The sequence below is a fragment of the Martes martes genome (genome assembly GCF_963455335.1).
Source record: "Martes martes genome assembly, chromosome: 14".
Classification (NCBI taxonomy): Eukaryota; Metazoa; Chordata; class Mammalia; order Carnivora; family Mustelidae; genus Martes; species Martes martes.
This window is the reverse complement of record NC_137902.1, coordinates 77,883,123-77,901,808: the sequence shown is the minus strand read 5'-3', so window position 1 is coordinate 77,901,808 and position 18,686 is coordinate 77,883,123. Positions and strand designations below refer to the sequence as shown.

Genomic DNA, 18,686 nt, shown 5'->3' with positions numbered 1-18,686 from the left:
GCCACCCAGGTGCCCCTAAAACCATTTTTTAAAATATTTTACTTCTTTATTTGACAGAGAGAAGGAGAGAGTTCATAAGTAGGCAGAGAGGCAGGCAGAGAGAGAGAGGGAAGCAGGCTCCCTGCTGAGCAGAGAGCCCGATGTGGGACTCGATCCCAAGACCCTGAGATCATGACCTGAGCTGAAGGCAGAGACTCAACCCACTGAGCCACCCAGGCACCCTTAAAAAAAATTTTTTTTTAAAGAAAAGGGGTTTTGTTATTAATTTTGGTTTTGGTTTCTTTAGAAAATTCAGCGCTACATTTGAATTCTCTCTTTAAGCGTAAGCTTTAGTGTACTTAAGTTTCAAATATTTTCAGAACTCTTTCTTCAGAAAAGTAGTTTAAAAATGTAATCTGTGATGGAAAAAAGAAGTCCATGCCCCTCCTAAACCTTGTGGCAGACAGTCTGTGCTCTCAGGATTTAGGACTAAAGGCATTGCCTGCCCGGAAAACGTTGCTGCATGTGGTGGTTAGGGCCCCGGTCCTTCTGGTTGCTGGTGTGCTCAGCGGGCTGCTCCCTTGAGTGGCCGTGTCATGGTGTGTAATCCGTCCCTGCATGCCGCCCTCCCCTGTCTGCAATGCATGGCCATTGCAAGAGGTCACTTTGGCCCCCTTTTCAGTTGTTATTACTTGCTCGTTGACTGTCTGATGCCCTGTCTCTAATGACTGCAGGGGAGCTCATGGAGAATTGACTTGTAGGGAAAGGTGTATCCCACAGTTCTGGAACACAAGGTTGCCGGAGGTCCTCAACTTTTCAAAGCCCATATTCTCTTATTCTGGACTTACTTTGAAATCTTCAAACAACGGAGATGGTGTATGTTTTCTCAGTGAATCTCTGTCTCATTTGCAAAATGAAGGGATTGTTCTAGATCGAACTAGTTTCATTAGCACATTAGAATGGTCGATTTTTATTACCTATGGTCAACAGACTTGTGGTAATTGGCTGTCAAAGATGAGTGAAAAATGATAGTAATGAGCAATAGTGGTTAATACTTACATAGCTCTCGATTAGGCTGTGTTATAAATAAATTTATTGTTATATTATATATGTATGTATTCATATGCATATGACACATGTATATATTACACATATTAAATATGTATATTAGTACATATTCTAATGTGTACATTATATATACATATTCTGTGTATGTTACATATACATGCATATTCCTTCTGTCTTCGCAGTGCACAGTGAAATATAATGTACTGATGAAGTAGGTACTGTTATCATCCCACTTTTACGGATGAACAAAGTGTGGAATTCAGCAATCTGCCCAAGGTCACATGGCCAGTAGCTGAGCCAAGAAAATACTTCACTGCCACATTTTATCTCTCTCAGTATAAATGAGATAGTGTTCACAAAGTGTCAGAATCAATCTATTTTTAATGCTGAAATTTTTCTTATACATTTAATACAAAAGGGAAAATTTTACTCAGCAATTTGGCTTTGTAAACACATGCATAAACTATGCAGGTAAGGCTCACGTTATGATAGGGCTTCTTTTAGGAGTTCCTGGGTGGCTCAGAGGGTAAGCCCCCGCATTCAGCTCAGGTCATGATCTTAGGGTCCTGGGATCGAGCCCCACATTGGGTTCTCTGCTCAGCAGGGAGCCTGCTTCCCCCTCTCCATCTGCCTGCCTCTCTGCCTACTTGTGATCTCTCTCTCTCTGTTAAATAAATAAATAAAATCTTTAAAAAAAAGAAAAAAGAAGCTTTAACGATAGGGCTTCTTTTGTTGGAATGATTATGTGCTTTGTTAAAACATTTACTTGAAAAAAATGTTTTGCCTGAAATGTATACTTTCCGAGTCCAGGAAACTTACTTGGGTTTCTTCGTTGAGCCTTGTGAGTGTGTTTTTAAGGTCTCTTCTTTTAAAATTGCTTCAGCCTACTCAAAAGTACTCATAGCAAAGTATTGCACGTTCCACAGTGTTTAAATGGCTTTGATGTTAAAATTCATGAAAGCCACCCCTGGACTAACCCTAGTTTTCAGTTTGATTTTCTATCTTAACGATCCCCATCCCATTTCAGGTCTGTAATGTCTTAAGTGGAACAAAATAAGAAATGTTAAATGAGTCTTTACATTTTTTGGTGTTTCACTTATACACCTCTGGTTAAATTTATTTTATTAAATTTATTTTATTCCTGTGTGTATGTATGTGTGTGTATACACACACACACATATATGTAAATATAATAAATATATTTAACCAATTTCACAGTGAAGATAGACATAATCCTAAGAACAAAAATTTCCTCATAGTTTTCATTCACAATTTTAGTCTTTGGCATCCTAGAAGCATAATTTTCACTCTTTGTAGCCATCTTATGACCTTCTTTGGGGACCCAGAAGTTTCACCAGCTAGCATATTTCCTTCTCTCTACGCCTCAGCTTTCTTATATTTAAAACAAAAACATCATACTAAGTATTCTCCATGATCACCTTGCAGATCTGGAAAATGTCTGTTTCATGATTTCTTCTGGAATCATTTAAAGGTTGAAAATCAGCTCAGAAGTATTCTTTCCAGCCCGTGAGAAATTTGTGACAGCTTTCCCCCGTCTGCAAAGCGTTGTCCTCTTAAACCTTGGGCTCACATTTTATGAGTTGGAATGTGCATGCATTGTGTGGGGTTCGTATCATTTTGGTGTTTCTCTAAATATTTGACATGATTGGAAAAAGATAAGAAGGGAAATTACTTACACTGTAATGGTTATGTGCATGGAAAGGTCTCCTCCTAGAAATGAGGTGTGTCAAACACATTACTCGTAACTCCTGTTCGAAAGATATTTTCAAACACTGGTTGTGCTGTTTTTTTTATGCAGGATGACCCAATAGGAAATATCAACCTGGCCATGGAAATTGCAGAGAAGCACCTGGATATTCCTAAAATGCTGGATGCTGAAGGTGAGAGGAAAATTGTGTTTTATTGACTTGCAGAAAGTCTGTGGCCTAGTCGTGCCATGGCTGTGCGTAGGGATTTATAAGACTTCGTAGCCAGATTACATCTGACGTACTTAGGAATCCGAAGACGTTTCTGTCATTGACCACAGGAGTGTGAAGAGCATTTCATTTGTAGCATGTTCATGAATTCTTTTTAAAAATCCTGCTCAAGGGGCATCTGGGTGGTTCAGTGGGTTAAAGCCTCTGCCTTTGGCTCAGGTCATGATCCCAGAGTCCTGGGATCGAGCCCCACATCGGGCTCTCTGCTCAGCAGGGAGCCTGCTTCTCCCCCCCCTCTCTCTCTACCTGCCTCTCTGCCTACTTGTGATCTCTGTCTGTCAAATAAATAAATAAAATCTTAAAAAAAAAAATCCTCCTCAAAACCATACCAGCAAAACTATAGTAAAAGAATTCGGTAAAAAAGTTCAGCTTTGGCAAAGAAACGGAATGCTTGGGTTTGTGATCTGCAAAGAAAAACTATTTTTATTTTTGTAACAACACAGTTATTTTTCTTACCACATGGAGACGAGCTTAGCAAATAAATCTTCTTGGGAAGTGCTCAGGACTCCACAAGGGAAAACATCCTTCCTTCCAACCAGAAGGTAGAGAATTGAAACAGAGAATACGGAGCGTTCAGCCGTCCGCATACCTCTCAAATTTCCACGTTTCATTTTGGGTCTGAATTAAATTTAGTTTAGGTAGATCTGTAAGAACGTCTAAGCATTTTGCTGCTGGGCGTCCCTCATGCTGGGGACTGGTTTCAAATAACTGGTTTCAAATAACCTCTGTATGTGACAGACTCGTGTGGGTCGCTCTGTGGCACACCGCCGTAGAAAGCAGAGATACGTGGAGACCATCCGTTCATTTCGCTTGTTCGTGAGTCACTTACCACTCAGCAGACATAGACTGAGTGCCTGCCACGGGCAAGACCCTCGGCTAGGTACCTTGGGAGGGAATGAGATGTACCAGGCAGGGTTCTGCCCTCAAGGAACTTAGGTTACTGTGTTTGTTGTTAATACTATGATTCCCTCACGGTCCATTTCTTCCCCTAATTGGGATTATTGGGGAAGAGCAAAGAACTTGATTATTGTCCATTGTCAGTCTTCTGTTCCTCCTTATTGCTGGTGATTGTGTTATAAATTATCATAAACTCGTTGGCTTGAAGCAACAGGAATTTATTCTCTTATGATTCTGGAGGCTGTAAGTCTGAAACCAAGCTGTTGGCAGGGCCACGCTTCATTCAGAGCCTGTAGAGGAGGTTCCTTCCTTGTCTCTTCCAGCTTCAGAAAGCTCCATGCATTCCTTGGCTTTGGGTGGCCTCGCTCTCCCCTCTCTGTCTCTACATCTCTTTCTTTCTTTCTTGTAAGGACATCAGTCATGTTAGATGAAGGATCCTCCCTCTCTCAGCAGGACCTTATTTTAACTTGATTCTGTCTACAAAGGCCTTCTTGCGAATGAGGTCATGGTCACAGGTACCAGGGTGGCGGTTAGGACCCCAACATATCCTTTTGAGGGACACAGTGCAGCTCATAACAGTGACCTTCAAAGTAGGATTCTGATTTTACCCATTCATTAATTTAACCATTTTAACAAACACCTGTATTATTGGGCATAAACACTTGAATACACTCCTCCGAATCGATTGATGGTTTTCAAAAACTCTATAAAGGGAGAGAGTCAATAAAATAATGGAGGAGTTGGGGCACCTGGGTGGCTCAGTGGGTTAAGCTTCTGCCATCGGCTCAGGTCATGATCCTAGGGTCCTGGGATCGAGCCCCACATCGGGCTCTCTGCTCAGTGGAGAGCCTGCTTCTCCTTCTCTCTCTGCCTGCCTCTCTACCTACTTGTGATCTATCTCTGTCAAATAAATGAATAAAATCTTTAAAAAAAAATAATGGAGGAGCAGCATAGAATAAATAGTTCCTTTTCCTTTTTGTCTGTCTGTCCTCGCTAAACTAAGTTTACATTTGTGTGGCATCTCCTTTGACCTTTCCATAGAGTAAATAACTACCTAGAGTTTATCCACTCGAATTAATAGCTAGGATACTAAAGAGAGGAGAAAACAGACATTTAGTAAATTAATACCTCCGTAATACACTGCAGTTGAGGGTGAGTTCAGGGTCACCATCATTATTCCTCTGGCCTGCTGACATGCTTCTTAGTAGATTTTTTCCTTAGCCTCTGAGTCCTGCTCTGGGCATGTGTCCATCCTGTGACTCCTTCCAGGCTGATGAGATGTGCTGGTACTCCTTCATTTTCTCCTCCCTTGTGCCTTTTTTGTCTAATTCCTTTTAAATGGTTCAGAAGAATGCTTACTATAGTATTTTCTGTGTAATTTCTCACAGGAATTTTCTGGCAGTCATGAACTTGACTGACTAGGGTGCGGGGCTTACTGTGGCAGGACTACCCAGCAGGTCCCCCAACGTGTGACCCTCTTTATCCTCGCTTCCCCCGCCCTTGGGACTTAATCACCACCACAGCGTTGTGTTAGCATGACCTTATTTCGGCCACATTGTGAGCTGGCCGCCTCCTGTCAGAACACTTGTCCTTCTGGCGCAGCCTTGCCTTCCCGCCTGCTGTCATCGTGTTGGGGCCTGAACCCTCAGTGGGGATTTTTGACTGGCTCCTTGGGCCACTCTCCCGTGAACTGTTACCTGTAGTAAACACTGTAGAAACTTGTCCCCCTCTTACCCATCTGCCGTGCTTTTAAAAGGTTCTGGAAGTTGTTTCTCTGTTTTCCTCCACAAACCTTTCCTTGAGGCAAGCACCAGGCTTAAGTTCCTGGGTGTGTAGGTTCTGTGTGGACTCACAGAAGGGATCTCTGTTGACCCCCGCTGTCTATGCAGCGGGAGAAAGTCTCAGGGAATGTCCTGTCATGTGCATCCTGCGGGCTTCCAGAGTTCCATTTTGGCTGTGGATGTGACTTCCTTGCCCGTTTAGGGACCTTCTCCACTACCGTCTCCTTCTCTTTGGCAGTTCTCAGAAGGACACAGAGAGTAATGACTTTGTAGGTCCGACTTCTTTGACTGGAGCCAAAGTTTTAACCGCCTAAGTGTGGGAGGGGTGTGGGGTGGGGAGATTCATTGCTTTGACTTCTCCAAGGCAGCACTTGGCCGAAGCCTGCGGGTGCTAGAACATCCGGGCAGTTAACCTTCTTTTCTCCACACAGATTTAGTATATACTGCCAGACCTGATGAGAGAGCCATAATGACTTATGTTTCCTGTTACTATCATGCTTTTGCTGGTGCACAGAAGGTGAGGATGTAAAACATGAATCACCACTCACCCTTCACCTTCTGTGTCTTAATTTTTTTTTTTCCAATTGTTTTTCTCTTTCCCCCTCTCCTCTGAGTAAGGAGACCTGTCTGGTTCTGAGGAGGCAGTCATTTGTCTTTTTTAGTCTAGTTTTCTTTGAAACTTACTTTCTGTCCATGCAGTAGTATGCCGTTCATGTTTGTTTTCCAGAAGATTCCATGCCATGACACAACCCCCACATCCTTTCTGGGCATGCCCTCTGAAAACTCGATGGCTAGGTTTCACCCTTAGGGAAGTACAAGGTCTCTTTTTAACTGTGTTTTATCCAGTGACCGAACCGAGTTTAATGTTAAAAAGCAATTCAGCAAACAGTGTTGTCGCCAAGGTGGAAGGAGAAAGGTTGCGTGTTCACACAGTCCTGTTTTCCCTTCCTGTTGGTGGTTTCGGCAGCTACTACAGACCGTAGCAAGAGTCACAATAAGTACAAGCCGTGTCTATTCTTCTCTTTAGAGGTTTTGTTAACCTTGGTGATTTCTGTAAATGGCAAGGTAAGTAGGCACAGAAGGGGTTAAAAACCACCTCCTCTCCAGTGACTCTTGTCCCCCACCAGGAGCCAAACCTTGGAGCAGACAGTTAGGAAGGTGGGGTGGGGAAGGGGCAGGAGAGAGGGGGCCCTGGGGCTCTGCCAGCGTTCCCAGCATCTTGCAAGGTGACATGGGTGGCCCAGAGCACCGGTGGCAGGCGGCCTGATGTGGTCAACAGACGAGCGGACGTGGGCTTCACGAGTCGTTAGGACGTGATAACAAGCTCGGATACGTAGCATGCAGTCCCCGTATTCGTGCCTTGACCGCACTTTTAGAAGCTCATCATGGGGTGGGGGATGCAGAAAGCCCTCAGACCAATTATTTAAAAACAAAAACAAAAAAACCCAGAGAACCTGCTGGCTCAAGTCATTCAGGTCCTTGTGTTCACAAACCGCGCCTGGGCCCGAGAGCCTTCCCGAGCTTTAGGACCGGGGGCCCCAGACACACCCAGAAAACGGATCGGTGGAGAGCGGTCTGTTCTTCCCTCTGTTCACCCTGGTTTCTACTCTTCATCTGTACGTGTGTTTGTTTTCTGTGTTATTTCTTCCCTCCCTTCAGACATTGTGAACACTCCCAAACCCGATGAAAGAGCTATCATGACTTACGTTTCCTGCTTCTACCACGCGTTTGCGGGCGCGGAGCAGGTACTCAGCCCGTGCCGCCCGGGGCACCGGTTTTAGCTGTGTGTGCGTGTGTGTGCGTGCGCGTACCTGGGTGTGTGTCCGTGCGCTTCACATCTTACCTCGGAATCTTCCTGAGTGTGTTGTGATGACCTAATACGCCCAGTTCCAAACTGTGACTCCTTCGTGTTTCTTAACAACTTTAACTTTAGACAGTTCCTGAAGTGTTGTTGTTGTTGCTGTTTAAATCCTTCCTTCCTTCCTTCTAAGATACTGCTTTGATTTCATTAGTTAATTGTGGGAAACACTGGTGCTTTAGGGAAAAAATGCCTGGAAAATGGCACCACGGTCATTGAACAGTGACAGGGAGGCTGGGCAAGGACAGATGAGCGCCTTCTCAGGGCCCCTTGTTCTACTCTGCCTAGAAACTGCCTTCACCGTTCAGTGATTTGTTCTAACATCTTTCAAAACTAATCATAATTTAATGGGAACAGTGAAAGGATAACGATGTTAAAACCTCAGAAAAATTCACATTTCTTAAGACACACGTTGTGGGCAAACGGCCCTCAGCTTTCTCCTTACTCAGCTGTCTCTTGCCCCTTCACATAATCTACTTGGAGAAAACAGATGGACTGGCGGGGGTGGGGGGAAGACGCAGGATGTGTCATTTCTGTGATTTCTCTATGCCTGTCAACAGCAAATGACACTAACTGCAATTGGGGCTTTAGAGGCCAGGCTTTGAGACGGGCTGGGGGCCAGGAGGAGCCGTTTGCTCTTCTTAATTCATCATGGGGTCGTGGTTCAGGGCACTTTGCCACTTCTGGCCCAAGTTCCCCTCCACGAAATGATGACCGAGAATTCCATATACCTCTGTGACTTGTCATGGAGGTCACACAAATCTTAAAGCAAGTTTAGCTCTGTGGAAGGATCCCTTCTAGCAAGTTCTGTGTATTCATTTCAAGACAAGAGGGCTTCAGTGAACTTGGTGCAGTGACAAGATATATTCAGGACCCAGTTTTTTTGTTCGTTTGTTTTTGTTTTTTTGCTTTGATTTCCAAAGTTCTCTAGAGAGTTCTGACCCCATAGTCACGAGGTCAGTAGAGTGCTCAGGTGGACATTCAGGGATGGGGGATTTCGGCTTCCTTGACCTGATTATTTCTGTCACTAACTTGCTTGATGTTTTACGAAGCTTGTGTTTTAGACTAATGGTATCTCCCCATTATTCCCCACAGTACATTCAGCCTGCCGTGTAAGTCTGTGTAAAAAAGGTGTGAAATGACTCCTAGTGTTCAACAGCCATACCCTCAGTCTTCCTCCACCCTAACCTTGAATCAGCACGCCATCTCCTCGTCTCCTCTCCTGCCCCACCACGTTCCATTTTGTGCATGCGCATCCCTGTCCACAGAGCTGTCCTGTTCACCTATTGTGTTTTACAGGCTGAGACAGCGGCTAACAGGATATGTAAGGTTCTTGCTGTGAATCAAGAGAATGAGAGGCTGATGGAAGAATATGAGAGGCTAGCGAGTGAGGTAAAGGAAGTGGGTGCCCGGCAGTCTTGTCCATTCCCACCCAGAGGGAGAGGCACGGAGGGGGACACACTGGCTGTCAGTGTTTTCTTTCTTTGCATTTTTCATCTTGGACAGAATCAAAGTGGGAAAACATAGTTGATCTCAGAGGTTGCCTGTCTCGTAGCGACATATTGATTGGCACAAAAGTCATCGTGATGGGCTCCCCAACCGCCCCAAAGCGTAGAGGTAGTTTGCATGTTTGCAGATGTGGGATGTGATTCCGTGCTCAGCTCTGCACCTCCAGGATCAGGCGCCCCCAGGGGACACCACGTTACTTTTTTTTTTTTTCCCTGCTTCATTGATTACTGACCTCACCTAGCGTGTGGCCTCCATTCCTCAGAAGCCCTGCTCCATGCAGCAGCTAAGCGTCCTGGGAACTGGCCCAGCCCATTGGGAGACACGGCTCAGTCTTGAGTGCGTGTTTTATGAATATCTAGAGGGAAATGTGGGGAAGACAGAGCTCCCTGTCCAAGGCGTTTGAGCACAAATGTCCATGATGCCTTCTGCAGCTCTTCAGCCAGATTCTTGGTTAAAAGAGCACTTTTCACATTGCCCTTCTTTTTGTTCTGATTAGAGACTAAAAAGCAACCAAGCAGTCTCTTCACAGCTGCTGCGTTGCTTCCCTGGTACAAGGGCTGGGCTGAGTGAAGGGCACAGCCACACCCTCTCTGGGTGTGACACATGTCAGTGACCAAATGGTCTTTGCTCTGACTCGATTTTAGCTGATATTTGGTCTGTCCTGGGAAAAGCATCGGGATACTTGGAATAAATCTTCCAAAGGAGTGGTTGTTAGTAATCCAATCTGATGATATTGAGTTTATGTTTTCATACAGCTGCTGTGGGAAAGTTCAGTTTGGCAGCATTGTTTAACCCAGGGACCAACATCAGGATAGAAGCACAACCAGGACCAAAGGACAGATGCTCAGGAATTCTGTCCTTCCTTTTCTTCCCTGGTCCTTCATTTATTCTCCTCAAACCCTTTGACTCTGGGTGTATCACCATTTTAGTGAATTTTTATTCTTAACTGCTCTGATTTTCCAAGTAATCACGAGTGTCAATTTTTAGTGGCTTTTCAACTTGACCGATTTGAGAGAAGGGAGCATATATACTACATTCTTAGGAATTCACTACCATTTTCAATTCTGTCACATGGATTTCCTCAAAGGTAGATGATAAATTAAAATATACTTTGGCATTGAGTCAGTCCCAGATTTGCAATACAGCTTCCCGGTCAGTAGACTCATGAGATTTGAGCTTGTTTGAAATATAATTATATTTTCAGTTAAACCTGACTCTTTGCTGAGTTTCCATCCCATGTCAGGTTTTTGTTTTTCATTTGAAAGCTCCATCCGGCATTTGTCTGCTAATGTCTGGTCCCCGAGTTTCCTGTAACTGTCACATTCTTGTGGAACATGACTCGTGCTGACCTTCAGTTTTCGACCTGTGTGTGGGACCGTGGGGGTGCTCACCAGTGGCCATGGGGTGGGGTCCAGGGGACACGGAAGTTTTCATTCATGCCCCAGCGCATGTGCGTAGAGATGCCTTTTTATCCTCTTCCCTCAGTCCAGAGTATTCTATTCATACTCTGTCATTTTAGGAATGTCAGGTGGCATCCATTCCAATTGTCGGGTGCTTCTGTTTTTCACCTGGGGGTGGGGGGGCGGGCTGCTGGCCTCTTCAGCGGCATTTATGCCTTTTGGGGGCAGCTGTTGGAGTGGATCCGCCGCACGATCCCCTGGCTGGAGAACCGGACCCCCGAGAAGACCATGCAGGCCATGCAGAAGAAGCTGGAGGACTTCCGGGACTATCGGCGCAAGCACAAGCCGCCCAAGGTGCAGGAGAAGTGCCAGCTGGAGATCAACTTCAACACGCTGCAGACCAAGCTGCGGATCAGCAACCGGCCCGCCTTCATGCCCTCCGAGGGCAAGATGGTGTCGGTGAGTACCCGCCCCCAGGCCTGACGGTTCCTGAAGCCTCCTCGCCGACGGGCCGCCCAGAAGGCCACACTGACTTCTCCAGCTCTTTCCAGCACATGGATAGGATGAGGGCCCCGTTACCACATCAGTCGGGATGTTTTCTCCTGCTCCTGGTGTGGTGCCCTGCCGAGAGCGGCCTTTACTGCCTCCCTTGCCCTCCCGCAACTGTCATCATGTGCCCTCTCTAACCAGTCACTTGTCCAGGGCCTGGTGCGACAGGGGTCTCCCCTTCTCTCCAGGCTCACTTGCACCCCTACCTGGGACTCGAGAATTGCAAACCTTGTCACCTTGTCTGCCTGCTTGCAGCGTGTGGTCCTGGCCCTTGGCTGCCCTTTGCAGCAGAACATCTAGAAGCAGTCCCGGTGGCAGCCCTTGCCAGCCGCTCACCGCTCCTTTATTCCTTTTACTCTTTACCCTGTGGCCTGGCTTGTCCCCTCTGGAGACCGTTCCTGTTTGGCTCTGGGGGAGGGGGGTGTGTGTGGTGACATTTTGGCTATCACTTTCATTTCCATATTCTCTGCCACTCGAACCCCGTTAACGGTGCTGTTTGCTAGAAACTCTTTCTACTCTCGACCGTGCCGTTTTCTTGCGACCCCGTGGAGTCCTTCCCTCTGCTGCCCACCCCCACCCCAGTGCGTGGGAGGACCTCTCCCGAGCGTGGTGTGGATCCTCTTCTGCACTCCATACTCCCAGGGGATCTCCCCTGGGCCAGTGCCTCCCCAGCCCTGTGTCTCCAGCTCTGACACCTTCCCAAGTCTCAGGTTCGTATAGCCTCAGGGACGTCTCAGAGCATTTCAGACCCTACCTGTCCCTGAGCCCTGCTGCGGCGTGCTTGTCTTAGCAAATGGCATCGCCATGCCCAAGTTACGGATGCCCCAAGCCCAGGTGGTATCCACATTCTTCCTTTCCATCACCTTCTTGCCTGCAGTGCCTCAGTGGTCCTGGTGGCTCTGCATCCAGCTTCTGTCTTCACTCGGAGCCCTGCTGTCTACCTGCACGCGTCGATGCCTGCTGAGCTACCTCTCTCTCTCTCTCCCTCCTTCCCTCCTTCCCTCTCTCCCTCTTCCCCTCTTCCCTTGGGCCCCACCATGTCCCCCTCACTGGCCCCTAAAATTCCCTCTCTCCACAGCAGTAGCTGGGCTCTTTTTAAAATGGAAACCACAGTGTGTCTCCCCTTCTCAAAACCCTCTCATGACTTTCCAGAGTATTTAGACTAAGATCCAGATTCGTGAACCTGGCCTAGAGGATACTGTGTGATCTGACCCCCTCCGTCCCCTGCAGATGGTCTCTGCTGCTGCGTCCTCACCCCCACGTGGCCTCACCTGCCTGAGGTCCTACTCCCCACCCACGGGGCTGGCCCTCCTCAGGCCTTAGTGCTCACTCCTGCCTCCTCATGTAACTGGGTTTTTCTGTCACTGAGGTACTTGGCTCAGACTTGGCTCTTATGCGTCTTCTCCAAATGACCTACCTGAAGGAACCCCCACGCGGGGCTCTCAGCCTCACCTGACCCCGTTTTGTTTTTACCTCACAGCCGATCAGTGTCTGTGGTGACCTTGTTTAATTACAGTTGACCCTCAAACAACACGAATTTGACCTGCATGGGTCCACTTACATGTGGACTTTTTTCAGTAAATACGGACAGTGCTGTAAGCATATTTTCCTTTTGATTTGCTTGATAGCATTTTGTTTAGAATAAGAATACGGAATATAACACATAGGACATACAGCATATGTGTTAGTCAACTGTCTACATTACCGGTGAGGCCTCTGGTCAACAGTGGGCTGTTAGTAGTTAAGATTTGGGGAAGTCAAAGTTTGTACACTGACTTTCATCTGTGTGGGAGGTTGGCGCTCCTAACCCCTGTGTTGCTCAAGGTCAACTGTCCTTGTTTCTTTTCTCCCCCACATTCATGCAAGCTCTCAGGGGCAGGGAATCTTAAAGGTATCATTTATTCTTCTATAAAAGTCTCTGGCTGGCGTCCAGGAATTGGTTGTTGATGGCGGGCTGGTTGCATGGTTGATTTGAACTGAGTCACTTAGAGGTGTCATCTTTTGCAAGCCAGAAAATTAAAGCCTCTAAGCCTTTGTGCACATCTGGACAAGTATCAGGCATTTATTGACTGATGAGAAAAACCATATTAGTTTTAAAAAGGCCCTGGCAATAAGTAAGACCTTTCTTTTCTTTTTTAAAGAAATTTATTAGGGTATATGGAGAGCAGATTTAACATTATTTTTTCCTTTTTTTTTTTTTAATGTTACGTTAGTCACCATACAGTACATCGTTAGCTTCTGATAGAGTGCTCCATGATTCATTGTTTGCGTAGAACACCCAGTGCTCCATGCAAAATGTGCCTCCTTAATACCCATCGCTGGGCTACCCTGTCCCCCCATCCCCCTCCCCTCTGAAACCCTCAGATTGTTTCCTACATTTCCATAGTCTCTCATGGTTTGTCTCCCCTTCTGATTTCTTCCCGTTCAGTTTTCCCTCCCTTCCCCTAATGTCCTCCCTGCTAAGTAAGACCTTTCAGAGCCAAAACAGTGGAGTGGTTATTTGGGGGCAGAGTGAGGGGAAAGCAAGGAGATGAAAACACAAAAGAAAACCTGTCAGACTCCTGGCAAAGGGGATTTGTGGAAAAGCCGGAGGCCGGAGGGAACAAACCTGCCTCTGCGTGTGCTTGAATGCCCCCAGGACATTGCCGGCGCCTGGCAGAGGCTGGAGCAGGCCGAGAAGGGCTACGAGGAGTGGCTGCTGAATGAGATTCGGAGGCTGGAGCGTGTGGAGCACCTGGCGGAGAAGTTCAGGCAGAAGGCGTCCACGCACGAAACGTGGGCTTACGGCAAGTGCACTGGCCTGGGGTTGGGTTCCGGGAACATCAGGGTTGAGCCGTGGACAGAGCCACAGTGTGCAGCCTCCACACACCCCCGTCGGTGACCCTGTGGGCACAGGTGTCCCCGCCCCTCTCGGTGCTGCAGTCCCAGTCCTAAATTTCTTCAGCAGGTGGGTGGGGAGACTTCTTTTCCAGTGGAGCAGATAATGTGCCTTTTCACAAAACGGCACTCGAAATGCGTTCTTCCCACACTTACTTACATAAGTCCTGGCCTCCCCCTGTCTTTCCGCACTCTTGTTCCATTCGATCCACAAGTATCTGTTTATTCCCTGTCGGTCAGACAGCCCAGGCCCAGAGGCTATCTTCTGCCACTAGAATGTTTAATATTAAACGCCACGAAGCAACAGAATTTCCCATGTAGAAAATCTGCTTGGAAGGAGGAATGCAAGGGATCGTTTTCTACAGTCTTAGCCGCCTTATTTCACTCAGGTTCATCTGCTTCTCTCAGTCCTTGCAAACATATCTCTTTCCATAGCTGTGATACTATGATCGTGTATCTATATTTTTATTTTTTATTTTTTATTTTTTGCCTGCCTGCTCTTTGCTGAGGTAGAGGAACATAACATTCTCCCCACCACATCATCTGTTTTGAGGAAGGTCAGGGAGGGTTCCCCTCATCTTTTGGTTCCTTTTAGCTTTGGTGCTGTTTGATCGTCAATATTGTCCAGTGAGAGGGCAAGAGGCGTGGGTCTGCAGCCAGGCAGGTCGGAGGCCCAGCTCTGACACTTCCCAGCTGAGCGCTTTGCGTGAACTCCTCATGTGTCAGTGCCCCAGTGTCCTCTTCAAAGGGGAACACCAGGAACACCTCTCGCATAGGCTTTGGATGGAGATGTAATGAGTTCACAGTATAAAGCACTTAAATCCGTATCTGGCACACAGGAAGTGCTATGTTGTTGTTGTTAAATGTACGAACACTTGCTTTCCATTTCCAGCTTCATAAAATTAAATTTTGAAAAGTCATCAGCCAGGGAAGAAACGTGAGTCCGTTTATAATCACAGCAGTTGCTTGATTCAGAAATATTTGTGGGGAAATAGGTGGAGGTTCAGGGAGAGAAACGTCTAGTATGGTCAGGAAAGAAACCACAGGCTATATTTAACTACAGAAAACATTTTCCAGAAAAAAGATATTTGGGGTCAAGGTTGAACTGTGGGCAGCCTAGGAGAGTCCAAGTGTCTTGTCTAACTATCCCAGGTAATTCTTGTGAACTAATAATTACTAACTTAACTGAGCATCACACTGGAAAATCAGGTACTTGTTACTTGGGATTATGAGGAGTGCAAATCTGTTATGTAGCCTGGACTCAACGTACTTCTCCCCTCCCCGCTGGCCATGTGTAGACACAAGCTTTTAGAACACAGAGGGACTCGGGCAATGTTAGCACAATTAGGGCCTGGAAACCCATGACACCAGCGCCACTGTGTCTTTCCCCCTTCTCTTGGTTCTTGGGAATTAGAAGCATCAGCGAGAACTTTGCCGGTGCCAGGAAGCTGATGTGGGACATCAGAGTATTCATACTCCCTTCTGCAACCCTTGCAGGCAAAGAGCAGATCTTACTGCAGAAGGACTATGAGTCGGCGTCTCTCACGGAGGTCCGGGCCCTGCTGCGGAAACACGAGGCCTTCGAGAGCGACCTGGCCGCCCACCAGGACCGGGTGGAGCAGATAGCAGCCATCGCGCAGGAGCTCAAGTAGGTGCTGTCTGTTGTCTGCTGTTGCTGCTGCTCCCATGTGGCTGCCTGGCTCTACCCACCAAGCCCCCGGGCCATGGATACAATGCAAGGATTCCCCTGGAGAGCTTCCCCAGAGCATTTCTAGGCAGGGCAAGGCTGGCCTGTACTCAGTTTAGGAAGAACCAAGCTGGAGGCCTCTGTGTTTCCAAGCAGCTCAACAGACAGACGTCAGCTTTGCTTCTCTGGATGGGCTAGAATTCCCGGGCCCTCCCATCCACAAGCACCCCCCAACCCCACCCCAGGCAGCTTGCTTCCAAGAGGGTTAGAAATGAGCATGGAAGGCTGGGGTCCAGCTTGGAAAGGCTACCTCTCCCAGGTCGGGGTACAGAACATCCACACAACAAACAGAAATGCCTGCCTTACCTCCCAGGAGGGCATACCATGGCCCTGCTTTTTCTGTGTCATCTGATACGCGCAGTTTCTTTTGCATGCTCTCTGTTTCATGGGAGGGAGCAGCATGGATAGAGTCCAGGCTGGTGTAAGGCCCAGGGGGTGTAAGGCCCAGGGGGCGTTCTCAGTTCCCACTTGTCGCGGGTGCACTCTCTGGCTCTGTCCCACATCTGGGGAGGCACCTCCCTGCAGTTTCTCAAAGCCTTTTTTCAAGACGCTTGCCCCCTTTGGATAAGTACCGATTTCATTCCCAACTCCCTTCCCTGTCATTGTAATCACAGACATACCTGCAGAAGTTTCGGAGCCTAAAATCACATAAGGATAACCATCCCAGAATAATTTTTAGAAACATAAACATTTACTTTCCTATGTTAGATTTTCAGACTTCCATGTTGCTCACTTTTGGGTAGGGCAAACTCATGGACTAACAGATACTGCCTCTTTTAAGACTATCCTATTCTTTTTTTAGCCTTGGTAAATATTAGCCTTGGTAAATAAACTCTTAATCATTTGTGATCTTCATAATCCAATTTGTGCCCCAGATTTGTGGTCTTTACAAGAGCATGCTTCTTGAATGTTGGGGGTGTGACTGCTTGTTAACAGCTGCAATTAAACTAAGGGATGAACTAAACTCAAGCTATTCAATGCTCTATAACCGGTGAATAGTTCGGAATGGCTTTAAGTGTTGTCCGTAAAATTTAAGGAGTAGTTTTGTGGTATCTTCCTGGTATCTCCGGTGTCCGTTTCACACCATCCAAAGAGCCACCACATACAAAACTTAAATCTGTGTTCATCTCAATGTATTCCTTCCTTGTTTTTTTACAAAATAATAAAATAATAAATAATAATAATAAAATAATAAATCACAGTGCTCATGCGACTCGCCAAGTGCAGAAAACCCAGTATGCCCAGTTCCACAAACCTTCACTCCTTGAGAGCAGCTATTTGTAGAACTCTCTGTGTGAACTTTGTATGAATTAGAGAAATGAGAAATGGATGTACCCCTAAAGGCAATGATGGGGAAGGGAGGGTTGGTGTCTCCATTGTGGGTCCATAGAAGGACCCCAGGTGGTGGTTTTTATTCTTTTTTTTTTTTTTAAAGATTTTATGTATTTATTTGACAGAGATCACAAGTAGGCAGAGAGGCAGGCAGAGAGAAAGGGGGAAGCAGGCTCCCCGCTGAGCAGAGAGCCCGATGGGCTCGATCCCAGGACCCTGGGATCATGACCTGAGCCGAAGGCAGAGGCTTAACCCACTGAGCCACCCAGGCACCCATTTTTTTTTTTAAGATTTTATTGGTGGTTTTTAATTCTTGAAGTCTTTATTCTCCATGGTATTTGCATTTTGAAGAGCCATAGCCTTTTCACTTTGTATTCAAGGCTGCTCGAGTTGTTGGTATGTTTTGTTTCGCGGGGTGGGGGGTGTTATACCAAGGAGCTCAAGAAGCTAACTGCGTCTCAGTCACATGAAGGGTTCTGTGCACGTGGGAAGCTGCTTGTAAGCTGGACAGGCATTACCCCCTGCACAAACCCTCAGCTCACGACCACAGAGTGCGTCCTTTGTTCAGTAGCAGAAGTAATAACATTTAGGACCTGAGAAGTTAGTATTATTTAAGAGGAAAAGAAAAGCACATGGTAAACAACCATTGCCTTAATTCAAAGTCAATGGAAGAAATAAATAAGCATCAGCCTCAGGGGAATGGATTTGGTAGGATGGATGGGAGGGAGTTTCCTTAAGTTTGCCTTGTCTCTTTGGACTGTGTGAAGTCTCTCCTGAAGGTGTCTTTAAAGGTCTGTGAGCCTCTCGCTTTTCATCTTAACTTTTTGTCCCCAGAGATAAGAGGTGAACCTTCTAGTTGGGAATTTGTTTGAATGCCAAGTTCACCTTACAAAGATCCCATTAGGATGCATAGACGGGGCTTGAGGGGAAAGGGGGTTTGCTTTGTAAGACATTGTGTTGTTCTTGGCGTCACACCAGTGGCATTAGACAAGTCAGAAGTTCTGTCCAGAAGAGGAAGGGCTCTGGTCTGCTAGTTTTTCAAGGTCCCTGCAGAGCTAGATGCCGCCACAGTGTCCCTTCTGGATGTGGCACTCCACCCCAGCCCTGAAGCCCAGTGCCCTTCGAGGGGAGCCAAGGACATGATGGGGTGCAAGCTGATACCTCCCTCCCCCTTGACTCACTTTGCTGTTCCAGGAGCTGTGGCTTTGGGTGGCCCACAGGCCTGTCCTCCAGGTCAGATGGTTGGCTTTGTTTACAGGTACACTGACACTTAAAAATAATATTCTGGGGCCGGGCCACAATGAAGTCAGCTTGGGGCACAGAGAAGACAGGATTTTTGACTATATAGAAAACCGTTGGACCAGCAAGAGTTTTATTCATTCTTCCTGGAATCTGTCAAAGATGAATGATCATGTTTGCAATGGGGACAGTTAACAAAACCCTGAAACATACTGCCACTTTTTCCTCAGATCTTAAAAAGGAAAAAGTCTGTTTGAGCCCGTGTCCATTTTCCTCATAACATCAGGGAAAGTTCATCTTTGTTTTCACTCCCCCCAGCGAACTGGACTATCATGACGCCGTGAATGTCAACGATCGGTGCCAGAAGATCTGTGACCAGTGGGACAGGCTGGGAACGCTTACTCAGAAGAGGAGGGAGGCCCTGGAGGTGAAGCCTGGTGACCTGACTTCCCG

At 46.8% G+C, this 18,686-nt stretch overlaps 1 protein-coding gene across 1 annotated transcript in view; it reads left to right on the top strand.

Annotated features, from left to right (window-relative positions):
* ACTN2 (actinin alpha 2) overlaps positions 1–18,686 on the top strand; it is a 67,700-nt gene that overhangs the window by 34,605 nt on the left and 14,409 nt on the right. Inside the window, exons 7-13 of the mRNA XM_080822746.1 lie at positions 2,867–2,948; positions 7,382–7,467; positions 8,880–8,972; positions 10,718–10,948; positions 13,677–13,824; positions 15,413–15,563; positions 18,552–18,660. Coding sequence (XP_080678872.1) covers positions 2,867–2,948; positions 7,382–7,467; positions 8,880–8,972; positions 10,718–10,948; positions 13,677–13,824; positions 15,413–15,563; positions 18,552–18,660 — 900 coding nt within the window. The remainder of the gene's footprint in view (positions 1–2,866; positions 2,949–7,381; positions 7,468–8,879; positions 8,973–10,717; positions 10,949–13,676; positions 13,825–15,412; positions 15,564–18,551; positions 18,661–18,686) is intronic.